The sequence below is a fragment of the Crocuta crocuta genome, unplaced genomic scaffold (assembly GCF_008692635.1).
Source record: "Crocuta crocuta isolate KB4526 unplaced genomic scaffold, BGI_CrCroc_1.0 scaffold30, whole genome shotgun sequence".
In the NCBI taxonomy this organism is placed as follows: Eukaryota; Metazoa; Chordata; class Mammalia; order Carnivora; family Hyaenidae; genus Crocuta; species Crocuta crocuta.
The window spans coordinates 10,591,214-10,607,832 of NW_027528345.1; the positions used below are offsets into that span (position 1 = coordinate 10,591,214).

A 16,619-nucleotide genomic window follows, 5' to 3' on the forward strand; every position below is an offset into this window, starting at 1 on the left:
AAGGCATGCTGGCCACTACTCAAATTGTCTAGTTTAGAAAAATAGCTTTAATTACTTGATTGTCATTCTCAAGTTTGAAACCGGCCCAGTCCTTACCTTGGTTTGAGTTGGTTCACCTTTCTCAAACATCATCTTAAGCCTGTTCAGAGGAACATTATATTTCTCTATTTTGTTTGCGGCTTCTGTGTTTTCACTGATTTCAGGTTTTCCTACTTCATGCCTGGATTCTCCTATACAATTTTCCATTTTTTTACTTTCTTTCGAGTGGTCTTTAAGATGCTCACTGCCCTGGGTGCGGGGATACGGATATCGGTTAAGGGCTTCAGAAGGCGATCCGAGTCTAGGTCTGGGGTGGACTTGTTCTTCTTGATCGGCTTCGGCCCCAGAGGCAGACCCTCTTGCCACTTCACCGGGAGGACGGATGCCTCCGTGTCTGACCTCGGCGCTGCCGTTTTGCAGGGAGTCTGTGGGAGACTCCGTTCCCAGGGCTGGGTTCTCCCACTTCTTCTTTAACACAGTCAGGATCCCCCTTCTAAAGTGCTGGGGGAGATTTTCGGTGTTCTAGAAGAACAAGAAGTAAGTGCCAGTTATAACTTGCCTGTTGAAACATTCAAACATGTTGTTCTTTGTAAAATGAAAGTTAAAACTCTAAGCTGCTCCCGGTCCACTGGCGTTTCGGACAGCTGGGAACACTTACAGTCCTGCCACATGGAGAAGGCATCCACCCCGGGAGAGGCAGAGGGGAAGAGAGAAAAAGTCAGGAGCTGAAGCAGGAAGTGATAAAACAGGATAGCCTTATAAGGACAAAATGAGAAGAAAGGAGAGCCCAGATCTGATGATAGTTACATTGGAGACAAGGGATTTTTATCCAAAGATTAATAAGGAAAACAAGAAAGAAAAAGCAAAATACTAGGTACTTTAAACACCACAAATATTCATTAATACAAGCTCATCATTACATACCACAAAATTACGTGGTGAATCTTTTTTTTTTCCTTTTAAATAAAACAAAGAGGCAGTGTAGCTGAAACCACCCAATACCAATAATCATCAAGGATGGAAACTATTGAAAGAAACTGAAAGAACTCACCAGGCTTTTACATGTATTTGCATAAATTATATTTCATCATATCTGACAAAATCTATGTGCATATGAACAATCAAATTCTATTTTTACCTAAGAACCTAATCCTCTTTTTCCCCCTCCTTTTCTCTACATGTGTCCATGTGTAAGTTCTCAGTTATCAGAAAATTTACTACTTCACAGATCCTTTGATAGAAAAATATCCAAGCTTCATGTGAAAACACTACCACCCACTTTCTTGATTGAAAGGCACACGTTTACACATCTCAGAGAGTTCCACTTTCACTGGGTCGAAACGGAATGAATTGATACATAAGACAGATTGCAAACAACCTGGAAACTGCCACTGCTGTTCCTCAAGAACTGAGGAAACTTGCTTGATGAAGTAAAATTCAATGTCCCATACTCTGAAAGCTGTCCTATAAATAAAGAGAACAGCCCCACCTCCCAACGAACCACGAACTCCAATACCTTTCCTTCTCCGTTCCTGTGGTCTGTGACTCACCCTTCTTTCTACAAAGGAAGGACACACCACCTAGGACTGAAAGACTTCAGGGAATTAAACAGGATTAGCAGCTATATTGGGAATTAAGTCTCTCACCCTATTATTCTTCTGAATACACTGTGAGCGCTACTTCATCAAGTAGCACCAAGATTGAAGAGAAAAAAAAAAAACAACTTACAGAAGAGCAACTGCCTGATTTCAGTGTTTAAATCTTTACCGACAAGATGATTCGCTGATGGAAGCATGAATGGATCAGAGATACAAGAAGCACAAAAAGTTTTCTTGTTGGGAAAGAATTGAAAAACTGCTCTGGACGCTGGTGCTGCGTTAACTCTGGCAGCATGCTTTGCTCATGCTACCTCCTGCCATACAATGGATGAGTCATCTGGGTCTCCAACTTCACCTGCCCTGCCCTTGCCCTAATAAGAGCCCTGAGAATCTAAGTGGCATTTTGCCTTGGTAACTGGACACTACTTTTCTCAGTAATCATGTGATCAGAGTGCATTTACTGACATGAGAAGATGCTCCTAAGATGCTTTTGAGTGGGAAAAAAAAGCAAATTATAAGATGGCATAATCCCATTTTATAATGCACATGTGCATTTATAAATATAAACATAGGAATGCAGTGAGGGAGAAAAGACATCGGGATGTTGATAAGTTTACCTTTGGATCATGGATTCTGGGCATTTGTATTTTTTTTTCTTTCTTTTCATAATAAATGTGTATTCGTTATTTAACAAAAATGAAAAAATAAAACTATACATCATCTTCCTATTACAAAAATCTGCTACAGAATATTAAAACTTTTTGATGTTAACTGTAAGCAGCTTGAAAATGACCATTTCTACTTTACTGGTGATGACCAGGAAGGGAGGGATCTGTGGGATGGAGAACCGACAGTGTCCCAAAAAGTGTATGGGTGGAGGACATCCCTTAGGGCACATTGTAGCTAGGAGTAAATGTGCTCTTTTATTTAAAAGAAGTTTTTTTTGTTTTTTGTTTTGTGTGTGTGTGAGAGAGAGAGAGAGAGAGAGAGAAAATCTCAAGCAGGCTCCACACTCAGCACAGAGCCCCAACATAGGGCTGGATCCCACAACCCTGGGATCATGGCCTGAGCTGAAATCAAGAGTTGGATGCTCAACCAACTGAGCCACCCAAATGCCCCTAAAAAGAGTCCTTAAAGGAAACGTGTTCAAAAATGTTGAAGGGGGGCCAAAAAGGGTTGCGTGGTCTGACAGCATTAAAGGCCCCATACCCTTAAATCACTCTTGGCAGCGTACCCAGGCAATGCTTTAGGATGTGAGGAGAGTGAAAATGGGGAAGCAGCAGTGGTCACAGCCCTTCTGGGGAAGGAAAAGCAGCAAGAAAGTATTGAACAAAAGCAATTGCTATAAGCAGTTTGGACAGCACGACGGCCTGGGCTATCACTGGGTAAGGGATTACGGGCCACTTCTATTTTCTTCTCTTTATCTGTATTTTCTACAATCCAGCCCCACCCAGTCAAGTGACCTTGGGCCAGTTTAATTTCTGGAACCCACAATACTGGGCTATTATGGAGAACAGATGTGACTATATTAAAGCATGTAGTGCAGTATTTGACATAAATAGGCGCCCAATTTAGTGGTGACAATTAATATTATGTGGGTGGCCCTCCCTACTCCTCCAGCCACACCTCATGATGATCAAGCACAGTAAGTACCCAGTCATCTCCCAAATCCTGAACCTGGGTTACAGTCTCTTATTGTTCTTTCTCTCTACAGTCTCTACTGTTCCAGAGTAAAGGTGTGGGGCACAAAATAAGGTGAAATTCTAGTTGATGTCATTTGTTTAACTTTGTCCCAAGTACTTTCCTAGAATAGGCAGTGGGAAGTCATGGAGACTGCAAGGTATCAAGAACCCCATTAGGTGCTACACTACCACAACCTCCTCTCTCAAAGTGACATTCAGCACACTGTTCACTCTACCATGCAAGGCTGAGAATCCTGGTGGATTTGCCTTGGATCTAAACTGGCTGCCTGAATCCCAATTAGGCACAACCTGGAAATGCAACACAATGTCTTTTCTGCAGGAGCATTTGACTTTGGGATGTGTCCCAGCACTGTTATGCTTAGATGCATGACCTTGGATAAGTCCTTTCCTCTCTTTGGGTCTCAGTTACTCCACCTGTAAAATAAAGAGGCTGGGTCAAATGAGCTTTAATGTTGAAATCTTAGCAGGGGTATCTTCCTCTTAAAAGCAGGAGGATGTTTGGTGGAGTTAGAAATACGGACTATCTGAATGTATAGCCTCCAAGGAAGGGAAGAAATCCCTCGGCTGAGAGACTCTCAGAAAAGTGGTAGCTAGTCATTATGGAGAGGAGAGACCAAATAGCACAGATTTCAAGAAGTAGCATATTGCATGCTTCAAAGGAACCTGAATATATAACTGATGGCAGTATTAATGGTCTGTATTTCTGTTTCCTAGATGTATGGGGAAAAGAAAGGAAAAAGGAGAAGTAAATTTCTGGGAATCTAGGCTATCATATAACCCAATCCCACTATTTGCTAAAGGAATAAATGTACCCATTTGTTCCTGAATGTTTCTCTAACTTGCTTTCCATGGTAGAATGTAAGTATTCTTTCATCTGATCAGTCACTTCTACTAATTTATATGGAGATAATTCAGACTTCTGACAAGCCTAGTGGATTTTAAAAGTAGCCCTTGGGGCGCCTAGGTGGCTCAGTCAGTTACATGTCCCGTTAAGTGTCCGACTTCTGCTCTGGTCAAGATCTCATGCCTGGATGGCTCAGTTGGTTAAGCATCCAGCTTCTGGCTCAGGTCATGATCTCATCGCTTGTGAGTTCGAGCCCATGTCAGGCTCTGTGCTGACAGCTCGGAGCCAGGAGTCTGCTTTAGATTCTGTGTCTCCCTCTCTCTCTGCCCCTCCCTCTGTCTCCTCTCCCTCAGAAATAATAAACATTAAAAAAAATTTTTTTAAAAGATCTCATGAGTTGGAGCCCCACATCAGGCTCTGTGATGACAGCTCAAAGCCTGGAGCCAGCCTCAGATTCTGTTTCTCTCCCTCTCTCTCTGCCCCTCCCCTGCTCAAGCTCTGTTTCTCTCTCAAAAATAAACATTAAAAAAAAATCAACCCTCTGTCATTAGTGGGAAAAACTGGTGAGATCTGAATAAATTCTACAATTTAGTGAATAGCATTGTACCAGTAAATTTTTTAGTTTTGATAAATGTTTCAGAATTATGCAAGATGTTAACATTAGGGGGAGGTATATCGGAATTCTCTGTAATATCCTTTTTTTCTTACAATTTTTTATTTAAATCCTAGCGAGTTAACATATAGTGTAATATTGGTTTCAGGAGAATTTAGTGACTTGTCACTTACATATAACACCCAGTGCTCATCAGAACAAGTACCCTCTGGGGCGCCTGGGTGGTTCAGTCAGTTAAGCGTCCGACTTTGGCTCAGGTTGTGATCTCATGGTTCGTGGGTTCAAGCCCTGCGTTGGGCCCTGTGCTGACAACCAGCTCAGAGCCTGGAGCCTGTTTCGGATTCTGTGTCTCCCTCTCTCTCTGCCCTTCCCCCACTCATGCTCTGTCTCTCTCTGTCTCAAAAATAAATAAAACTATATATATAAAAAAAAGAACAAGTACCCTCCTTGATACCCATCACTCATGTAGCCCATCCCCCACCTATCTCCAGCAACCCTCAGTTTCCATTCCTCTCTTTTATCCCCTTTCCCATATGTTCATCTGTTTTGTTTCCTAAATTCCACATATGAGTGAAATCATATAGTATCTGTCTTTCTCTGACTGAGCTATTTCACTTAGCATGATATACTCTAGGTCCATCTACATTGTTGCAAATGGCAAGATCTCATTCTTTTTGAAAGTAATATTCCATTGTATGTATGTATGTATGTATGTATGTATGTATACATACCACATCTTTATCCATTCATCAGTCCATGGACACTTGGGCTCTTTTCATAGTTTGGCTATTGTTGATAATGTCTCTGTACTATCTTAATAACTCATGTAAATCCAAAATTATTTCAAAATAATTAAATGTTAAAAAAATGTTAGATGCTAAAAAAAGTAACCCTCTCTCAACTTTGTATGTTCTTCTATCTCTTGCATTTTATAGTTAAGGGTCTTGAAAGTACCGCCTGTAGGTGCTATTTCCATTTGATTGCTCTATATTCACACTAACTCTACTGCCCAGATACTTCTGAAGTAGCTCCAGTCAAGATCACCAATGATGTTTTGGACATTTTCATTTTATTATCTTATTTTTAATAATTTTTCTCAGTTACAAAAGAAATAAAAAATCTTATTGGGGGAAAAGGTTACAGTCAATACAGAAATGTATACATGCCTTGAATGCATGCTCTTACTTTCCCTATTTGACTTCCCTATGCCTTCCAACCAAGGTACCCACTGCCAACGATTTGGTGCATATGCTTTCAACTTTTTTCTCTATTTTTATATGCTATATTTTTTAGATATTATAAATATATATATTTACATTGGAAGATATCAAAAAGCATGTTAAGTGATTAAAGCAAGGTGTAGAACAGTATAGTATGGTTACTATAGTAACAGTATATTAGAATTCATATTTCACACATACTGATTATTATCCAATAAAAAAATCTGCCAACTGTTTAGATTATAATTTATATCTCATGGTTATTTTAATTTACATTTTTGATTATTAGTGAGGCTAAGCACTTATTCATGTTTATAGTTTCTTCTATTTTTATTATTTTTTTAGTGAACTTTACCCTCAATGTGGGGCTTGAACTCACAACCTAGAGATCAAGAGTCCCGTAGCTCTACCAACTGAGCCAGTCATGTTTCTTCTTTAATCACCTATTCACATCCTTTTACCCCAACAGGCAAATGCAATGGATGCTTCTGCTTTATTTTACCCTCTATAGCATCTGACATTACTGACTTCCTACCCCCCCCCCCTTTAAAAATTTCCTTCCTTCCATGGCTTTTGTGAGATACCCCTTTTTTCTAGGTTTCTTCCCATTTTTCTGGCAATTCCTCAGTCTTCTTTATACTTTTCCCTTCCTCTGTCCCTCCCTTGTATGCTGGGGTCCCTCAAGGTTGTCTTAGGTCCTCATTGTCCACTTACATATTTCTTGCAGATGATGTCATCTACCTTCTGGCTTTACCCACCAGTTGCCTGCTGATGACTCACATGCTATAACTCCAGCCAGATCTCTCTCCATAGCTGGAATTCTACCTGGAAATCCTAGAGGCATCTTAAACTTATCCTTGCCTAAGGCTGAAGTCTCCTTTCTCCTCTCTTTACTTCTCACCCTTTAATCTGTTTCTTTTCTTGAATTCTCCACCTTGGTGGGTGTGACAATTCTCTTTTAAATGTCAAATGTTCCTGTTCTCATGTGTCCATGCTCTGCCGCTCTGCCACTTCGTTGCCCCCTCTGCTTGACTAATTCCTATTTATCCTTTGGGCTTGGTCAGGCACCACTTCTGGGAAGCCTTCCTTGACATGGTATAGCTCAGGTTAAGAGTTTCTCCTAAGATCTCCCCCAGCACCATGAGTATTTCTCTAACATAGTACTTACTGCAATAGGATAATAAACTCTTATTTTCCAAACTCTAAACAGTCCCTTGAAGGCAAGGAGCACATCTTATTCCTCTTTGTGTTTCAGCACCTGTCACCCAGGAGATGCTCGACAAATGCTTGTCTACACTCATGGTATCAACTTCTATCATCCCACTGTCTTGAACCTACTTTAGTCAGGCCTCCCAAACAGCACAAGGTGACCAATGACCTTCATGTTGCTCCAATGGGCAGTTCGCAGCTTTTCTAGGTGTTTGACTCTGATGAGAACTCTCCTTTAAAATTATTTTTTAACATTTATTTATTACTGAGAGGCAGAGAGAGAAAGTGCATGAGCAGGAGAAGGGCAGAGGGATAAGGAGACACAGAATCTGAAACAGGCTCCAGGCTCCAAGTTGTCAGCACAGAGCCTGACAATGGGGCTCAAACTCACAAACCACAAGACCACAACCGAGCTGAAGTCGGATGCTTAACCGACTGAGCCACCCCGGCGCTTCTGATAACTCTTCTTTTAGAAGCACTTTCTTGGGGCACCTGGGTGGCTCAGTCAGTAAAGCATCTGACTCTTGACTTTGGCTCAGGTAATGGTCTTGTGGTTGTCAGTTCGAGCCCCTCATTGGGCTCCTGCTGGCAGTGCAGAGCCTGCTTGGGATTCTCTCTCTATCCCTCTGCCCTTCCCATGCTCTCTCTCTTTCTCAGAAAAACAAAACAAAACAAAACAAAAAGTCTAGAAGCACTTTTTTCACTAGGCTTCTGGCACCTATGCTCTTGTTTCCACTGCTGTTTTACCAGGTGCTCCTACTCAGTCTCCTCTGCTGGTTCCTCCCTATCTCTCTAACTTGAAACATCAAAGTGCTCCTGAGCTCAGTCCTCAGACCTCTTCTCTATCTATTTTCACTTCCTAAGTGATCGCATGCATCTCATATCTTTAAATATCATGGATACTTTGATACACACACATCTTATCTCCAGCCCACATCTCTTCCCATTTTAGATTCATATATCCAAGTTTTATATAACATCTCTACCTGGGGGGCACCTGGGTGGCTCAGTTAGTTAAGTGTCCAACTCTTGATTTCCGTTCAGGTCATGATCCCAGGGTTGTGAGACAGAGCTGCACATTGGGTGCTGCTCTGAACATGGAGCCTGCTTGGGATTCTCTCTCTCTCTCTCTCTCTCTCTCTCCCCCCTATTCTCTCTACCCCTTCCTTGCTTGTGCTCTATTTCAAAAATAAGTAAATAAGCATTTAAAAAAAAAAAGCTCCACTTGGATGTCTTAAAGCCATTTCACATTTAACGTGTCCCAAACTGAGCTTCTACCATTTTTCCTTCTCTAAACCTGCTTTTGGGGGCACCTGGGTGGCTCAGTGGGTTGAGCATCCAACTTCGGCTCAGGTCATGATCTCACAGTTCATGGGTTTGAGCACATCAGGCTCTGTGCTGACAGCCAGCTCAGAGCCTGGAGCCTGCTTCAGATTCTGTGTGTCCCCATCGACCTGACCCTCCCCTGCTCACGCTCTCTCTCTCTCACCAATAAATAAAAACATTAAAAAAATAAATAAACCTGCTTTTACTACAGACTTCTCCATCTCAATTAATGTTATTTTTCCAGGTGTTTGAGCCCAAATGATTTTTGCCATTCACCATTTTTCTCTTTCTTTACTTTCACTATAAATCCTGACCACTTCTCATCACCTATGTAGCTACTATTCCAGTCCAGTGCATTATCATCTCTTGCCTAAATCATGAAAATTGTCTTATAATTTGTCTCCATGCTTCTGCCATTGTTCTTAGAGTTTCTCCTTCCTCTTTTCTAATTTAAGTTAGATCACATCACTCCTTTGGACACAACTCCTCTGAAGGCCCCCATGTGACCAGAGTTAAAGCCCTGGTTCTCATAGTTCTCATGGATATGATTTTGCTTTTCCTACTCCTCAGACACATCAAGAATGTCCCCGCCTCAGGGCATTTGCATGTGCTCTTCCTTTTACCTGAATCATTCTTCTCCCTGGTTCATATCTTCTGCTCCAATGTCTCCTCATCAGAGGTTTTCCTGGACCACCTTACATTCTATCCCTCCTACCCACTTTGTGCTGTTTCTTAGCATTAGCCACCACCTAACGCAATTTCTTTATTGTTTGTCTCTCCCACTATAATGTAACTCCATGACAGCAGAATTAGTAGTCTGTATTAGTGCCTAAAACAGTGCTTAGCACATAGTAGGTGGCCATTGAATACTTGCTAAATGAATGAGTGAAAGGAAAGAAGGAAGGGGAAAAAGAGGAAGGAGAAAAATAACAGGCAGGAGAGAGAGGGGGAAAGAAACCAGCAGTTGAGTGAAATGATGGTAGCTTTTGCTTACAGTGGACCACAGGGGACCCATTTTTTAATTACAGGAAAATTTGGCCAAAGACCTGGTCAGCATTACCCCCTTCAAGAGAACAAATTGACAGGGGTTATGCAACCTAAATAGGTTAGGTACTAAAAACCGCTAGGAGGATGTTTCTGTAATGCCAGCCATATTAAAGAATTCTTACCCAAATAAGTGAGATTTTTTCCTCACAAGATTAAATCAAGTTAAGATTTCAAAAGAAATACATTCTCCAGCCCAGCTGGAAGCTAGCCAGCAGGGAGAGTAGAGAATGATTGAGAGCAAGAGAGCTTGTTGTAGCCTTTGATGGATCCTGCAGCTAAGAAACTTGCTAACTAGGCTGGGTCAAGAAGTGTGCTTTAAACAAAGAGGCTGGAGGATGACGACAGCTGCACAGCTGCTACCATTTAAATGCAGAAATACAGAAATTCTGCTTGTTTGATTTGGAACAAGGGACGGAGCCTAGGAAACCCTGTATTCTAATTTGAGCAGAAAGTAGTAAGCCATTTTACTAACCTCAGGCAAAACATTTGGCCTTCTAAATTTCACTCAACTCAGTGAAGAGAAAGGGGTTCAAAAGGAGAACCTCCGTGGAAAAGTAAGATCCCCTGCACCTGAACCACGTCCTCCTGAGTAAACGGCTCACAAATCAGAGCAGCTGGCACCAATGCCTAGCTCAGCTGACACGGAGCCCGAGTCCCAGAGGCTGCAGGTGGCTGGGCCACACAGGCTCTGCTCAAGAAGTTCCATATGCCCTGGGGCGTCTCAATACTTACATTTCTTCTCTTTTCCATGTTTGCTTCTTCAGCTGCTTTCTGGTACCTTCAGAGAAGGGGGTGGGGGGAGAAAGAGAATGTCCTTAATGTTTTTACTTTTTTTCTTAATGTTTGTTTATTTTTGAGAGGGCACAAGTGAGGGAGGGGAAGGGGGGAACCGAGGATCTGAAGTGGGCTCTGGACTGATAGCAGCGAGCCCAATGTAGGGCTTGAACTCTTGAATCGCAAGATCATGACCTGAGCCGAAGTCGGAGGCTCAACCGATTGTGCCACCCAGGTGCCCTGTTTTTACTTTTTTAACCTTTAAGAAAACACTTCTGCCTACATATTTCTGCCAGCAAGTGTCTTTAATCAACTCCAGCAGAAGAAGCAGAGAATCAGAGCAGCCCTCACTTCCTGCACCGGTACAGTCATCTGGTCTGGTCTAACAGATCCAAGGCGAGGAGGTCAAATGCTGGGAAGTAACTAGATATAGAGCAGAAAGTCTGGGGTTTAAGTCCCACTTTAATCCCTCAATAACTGTGATCACTTAGCCTCTGTAAGCTTTAGTTTCCTTATCTAGAAAATGACTTTATTGATCTGCCAAGGTTGCTGTGAAGGTTAAATGAGATCATGTGCATAACGACACTTTGGAATTAGTCAAAGGATGTAACATGGCATTGAACTGAGGATGCACATTTCCCCCGGGCATTAATGCCTCTGAAATTTTACAGTTCTTGCCAAATGATGGAGAGGTAGTCACACTGCCTGTGACTGTAATCTAACTATTGTTATTGTCACTCTAGTTCAATGTAGTTTATGGTATTAACACATCTTTTAAATGCCATTTAAAATGTCTTTAAAGAAATTACATATGATTTAGCATTTAAAGAAAAACCGTTCTACTGTTTTATGTTTGTATAAGCGTGATACGTGAGGAGAAAAGTTTATGTGCTAAGCAAGCACTGGTCCTTTTAATTGGCAGTGTTTTTTTTTTTTCCTGAGTGATGCAAAAATAGTGGCAAGGCTACAGTGGATGGCATTTTAGATCTGATAAACAGGCAAGTATAATTTAATTATTTTAATTTTATTATTACTTTCATTAGTTTTCTTACTTGGATCAGAAGAATCCTGAGAAACAACAGAAGTCTCAGGGCTGGGCTTCTCAGACGGGGTTAGGTTTTCTTCATTTGAAGGCAAAGGTGGGCTGGGAGGTCTAGGTTGTAGCAAATCCCCAGGCCACCCAGAACAACCTTAACCTGGCTTCCTCAGGGCCTCTGAAGGCAGCACCATCACCCTGAGTATCCCTGCTACATACCTCTTCTTGGGCATACATGCCTAGAGCTCAGCACCAACCCAACCCTAGAAAAGGGCCACTCCTTCTCTGTCTGAAGGTAGAACTTCTGAATTCACAAGTCGCTTGGGGAAGGAAAAGGAGGTGAGAGAAATAGAAAAAAGCAGAATGGGGAAGGGTCCATCCCTCAACCAAAACCAATTTACTTTTTTTTGTTTGTTTGTTTAAGGCAGTACAATTTAATGATTCATCACTTACATATAACACCCGGTGCTCATTACAGCAAGTGTCCTCAATACCGTCACTCATCTTCTCCAACTCCCAGCCATTTCCCTCCATCAACACCCAGTTTGCTCTCTATCATTAAGAGTTTCTTATAGTTTGCTTACATTCTTCTCTTTCCCCCCTTCCCTTATGTTCATCTGTTTTGTTTCTTTTGTTTGTTTGTTTATTTTTAGAGAGAGAGAGAAAGTGAGGAGGGGAGGAGCAGAGAGAAAGAATCCCAAGCAGGCTCCAGGGTGTCAGCACAAAGCCTGATGTGGGGTTTAATCCCATGAACTTTGAGATCGTGACCAAAGCTAAAATCAAAAGCTAGGCACTTAACTGACTGAGCTACCCAGGTGCCCCAACACTAAAACATTTTTTAACCTATGAAGTAGGGAAAGATTTTTTAAAAGCTGATATACTTAGAGTAAATTCATATGGAGGCATTTTGCCAATTTTGTAAAAAGCACAAGTGTTGTGATCCATTAATTCTGTTTCAGAATTTGTTCTATAGATATACTCACACAAGCAAAAATGACTTTTATATTAGATTACTTGTCAGAGCATTAACTGTAATACCAAAAGCCTGAAAACAACCTGAATGTGCATCAGCAGAGGACTGGTAAATAAATTACAATGTATTCCTCTAATGGAATACTATGTAGCTATGAAAAGGGATACTGGCGATGGTTGTACAATAATGCAAATGTTCTTGATGCCACTGAATTGCATACTTAAAAATAGTTAAAATGCTAAATTATATGTTACATATAACTTATCACAATTAAACAAACACAACAAAACAGTATGATACTAGCAAAAAGACATGTGGATCAATGGAATGGAATAGAGCCCAGTTAAAAACGATTACAGTTACTTTAGTTGCATGAACAAAATGATTACTAATGGATGGAAGTCACCCTATTACAGAAATATTTGCCATAGATTTCTCATCTGTATTTTCTCAGAAGGGCTAAAGATATTTGAACTGTGAAATATTTGCATATATCTGTGCCAGCCCTGGCCATTTCTCTCTTTACTTAACCAAGGTATTAAAAATGACTGTCACAGGGGCGCCTGGGTGGTTTAGTCGGTTAAGCGTCCGACTTTCGCTTAGGTCATGATCTCGCGGTTCATGGGTTCGAGTCCCACGTCGGGCTCTGTGCTGACTGCCAGCTCAGAGCCTGGAGCCTGTTTCAGTCTGTGACTCCCTCTCTCTCTGACCCTCCCCTGCTCACGCTGTCTCTCTCTCTCTCCTAGAAATAAATAAAACATTAAAAAAAATTAAAAACTGACTGTCATCACTGTTATGTTTTCCAATAAGCCAGCAGTATGATATTATTTGATATATGTCATATAATTGTAACCTGAATTTTACCATTTAAATGTAATGTTCACATGATGCTTCCTACATTAACATATTTTTTGTTAGGAGGAAAAAAAGGAATATAGCCCAGAAATAAACCCTCACATATGTAGTCAAGGGCTTTTCAACAAGAGTACCAAGACCATCTAATAAGGGATGGACAGTCTTTTCAACAAATGATGCTGGGAAAACTGGATCACTGGGTGCCCACATAAAAAAAAAAGTTGGACCCTTATCTTACACCATACACAAATATTAAGTCAAAATGGATTAAAGACCTAAGTGTAAGAACTAAAACTATAAAACTCTTAGAAGACAACAGGGGCTAAGATTTCATGACATTGAATTTGGTAATGATTTCTTGTAATAAAAGCACAAGCAACATCAAAAATAGATAAACTAAACTTCAACAAAATCTGTGCATCAAAGGAAACTATTAACAGAGTGAAATGGCACTCCATACAATAAAAGTATTTGTAAATCATATATCAGACAAGGGATTAACATCCAAAATATACAAAATTTTAAACAGAACATATATGGGATAATATTGTACATACTATTCTGCATCTCCCTTTCTCCATCTTAGAACAGCTGAATTTTTATTCAAGCACTAGAGAAAATAGTAAAAGGAAATCACCAAGAGATGTAGTTCCTGCTCTCAGCTTACAGTTTAGACATTAAACACAGAAGCACATGAATATATATATTATATAGGTATAATATATAATACCTAATATATATACACACATATATCACAACAAATCCTTTAAAGAGAAAGAACCAGAATTATGAAATAGCCTAACAATAGAACCAAACTGAGAAGGCAGTGGGTGGGGTCTGGGGTATGTGTATGTTGTGTGTATGAAGGAAAGCCTTCCTGAAAAAAATGACCTTTAGACTGAGATCTGAAGTTTGACCAAAAGAGTTAGCCAGGCCAAAAAAGGTGGGAAAAGCATTCCAGGCACAGAAAAATAGCACACACCAAGGCCCCAAGGTGCCTCAGGTGTATAAATCTCCAGTGTTGCTGGCACACACCGAGAGAGGGAGAGCAAGAGATGGAGCGAGGAGGCAGAGGTTTTGTGGGCCATGCTGAGCATTCTGAATGTAATCTTAGGTACAAGGAATGGTCCCTGATCCAATCCATGTTTTTAAAAGAGTGCTCTGGGGGCACCTGGGTGGCTTAGTCAGTTAAGTGAACAACTCTTGGTTTCAGCTCAGTTCATGATCTCACTACACTGGGCTCTGTTCAGACAGTGTGGAGCCCTGCTTGGGAGTCTCTCTCTCTGCCCCTCCCCCACTAACCCTGTCTCTCTCTCTCTCTCTCTCTCAAAATAAATAATCTTAAAAAAATAATAAAGGAGTGCTCTGGAGGCTGTGTAGAGAATGGACTAGAGGGGCCAACAAAGGAGGTGGCATGAATGAGAGGTAATACCGGCTTGGCCCAGGGTGGTGGTACTGGAGTAAAAGAAAAGTGAATAGGCTTGAGATGTATTCCAGAGGTAGAATAACAGGACTGGTAGTGAGGGGAGGGGGAAGAAGCAGTCAAGAACGAATCCCAGGTTTTTGGCAGCTGAGTCCATGGGATTACTGCTGACTGGAATGAGGAATTCTGAAGGAGGAGCAAATTTGGAGATGGGGAAGATAAAGAGTTCAGCATCAGCCATGTTAACTAACTAGTAATATAAATTGCTAGTAATATAAATTTAGGACTTGTCTGTCCACATATGGTATTAAAGCCATGGGAATATGTATCACCTACAAGAGTGTGCAGTGCGAGAAGGGGTGCTGGAGACTCCAACATTTAGCAGTCAGAAGAGGATGAAGAGGTGATAAGAGAGAATGACAAGGAACAGACAGAGAGGTAAGCAGAAAACCAGGAAACTGCCGAGAAGCCAAGAGAAGGAAAAATGTGGGAAGGACAAAGTGCTGAAAGGTCATGTGATACAAAGGCTACAAACACCTGGGTTTAGCAACACAGTAGCCTCTTGTAACCCTGGCAATCCTTTTCCATTATGAACATATAATTAGTTTACCCAAGCTCCTTTTAATGTACATTTGGATTGTTTCCAGTTTTCTACCATTACAAACAGCACTTCTGTGAATGTCCTTGTACATATACCCCCCCACCTCACTTGCATTAGTACATCTGTCTGAGAAAATGGAAACGCAGGGGAAAAAAAGGTGGATTATAGATAGAAAGGAACTTACAATTGGCCTTGACTCTTGTTTCCACACCCCCTGGGTAATCATCTACAGTATATTACAGTGATAACACAACATATGAGAGCCAGAGCCAATCAGCAGACAGGTTTATTCTTAGACAATTGTTCTCCAAGGCAAAGTTCTTGCACTGTGGTTAGTTGAGTAAATAGGCTCAAAGGTTCCCTTCCCTTTACTGTCTTAACAGAAACCTAGATTTAAAGAAAGAAGACCAGAATAATTTTCATCTTCAGTCCTGTCCTTTTAGCATGGAGGCATCTGAAAGACACAGGTGTATCCTCTGGCGGCTGTCCTGAATTATGTTTTGAAACTCCATTCAAATATCCCCACCCTTTATTTATAATGAGGTACTTGCTAAATATTAGATATGCAGGGAGAAAGGTCAGATGCCACTGCTTTCTCCCAAGTCAGCACCTTGGTACTTTTTACAATTTTGCACTCTTGGGATGCTAAAAGACGCTGGGGTCCATACCTCTAAATTCAGTGCTAGAACAGGATTCAGGCCTCAGACTTTCCTCAAAGGCACTTAGAACACATGGCATAATTCTGACACAAAATGTGAAGGTCGCTGATTTTGCCGGGGCAGGGGAGGGGGAAGGCATTTTGAAGATCCAAATTTGAGGGGAAAAATATTTGCAGTGGCATTTCTATAATTAAAATCTTATCCCTCGTCCCTTCCCAGATTGTCTTGTGCTCCAGTCTCTTCTTCGCATACAGAATTTAATCTTGCAACTGCTCATTAATGCTCAGCTGTGGGCCAGGCAGCTGATGGAGGATGCTAAAATTATCTTGGGAGTAATAACAGTGCCTCAAACTTTTCTATGGCCAGAATAGAGTTCCTGAGCCATGACTCTTGCTTGCATGCCCTCAAAGAGAGCAAAGAGAAAATGGAAACTCCCAAGTTTCAGGGAATGTATTTTCCTCTGGAACCATTTCACCACTAAAATGTTACAGAGAAGCAAAAAAGGAAAAAAAAAAAAAAAAAAAAAGGAANTGTGCTGGCTTTGGCTTTGTGGCTATCTGGGAGCCTCAGTCATAATCACTGGCCATCAAGTGCCTTGTCTGTCAGAGGAATGGGGTAAAGGTTAGTGAGATCAGTTGTTTTAAAACTTTTTTCACTGCAGAAAACTACCTTCAAATGCTATCTTTTTTCTTAGGGTTT

The 16,619-nt window shown here is 41.1% G+C and overlaps 1 protein-coding gene across 5 annotated transcripts in view; it reads right to left on the reverse strand.

Moving 5' to 3' along the window:
- Positions 1-16,619, reverse strand: part of LIMA1 (LIM domain and actin binding 1) — an 83,528-nt gene that overhangs the window by 34,075 nt on the left and 32,834 nt on the right. For 4 of the 5 annotated variants that reach the window (XM_077753363.1, XM_077753361.1, XM_077753362.1 and 1 more), the window contains exons 3-4: positions 10,332-10,377; positions 97-561 (exon numbers count right to left, since the gene is read on the reverse strand). In XM_077753363.1, coding sequence (XP_077609489.1) covers positions 97-561; positions 10,332-10,377 — 511 coding nt within the window. Of the gene's footprint in view, positions 1-96; positions 562-697; positions 739-10,331; positions 10,378-16,619 lie in introns of those variants that run through there. The other variant, XM_077753364.1, reaches the window with a different exon arrangement.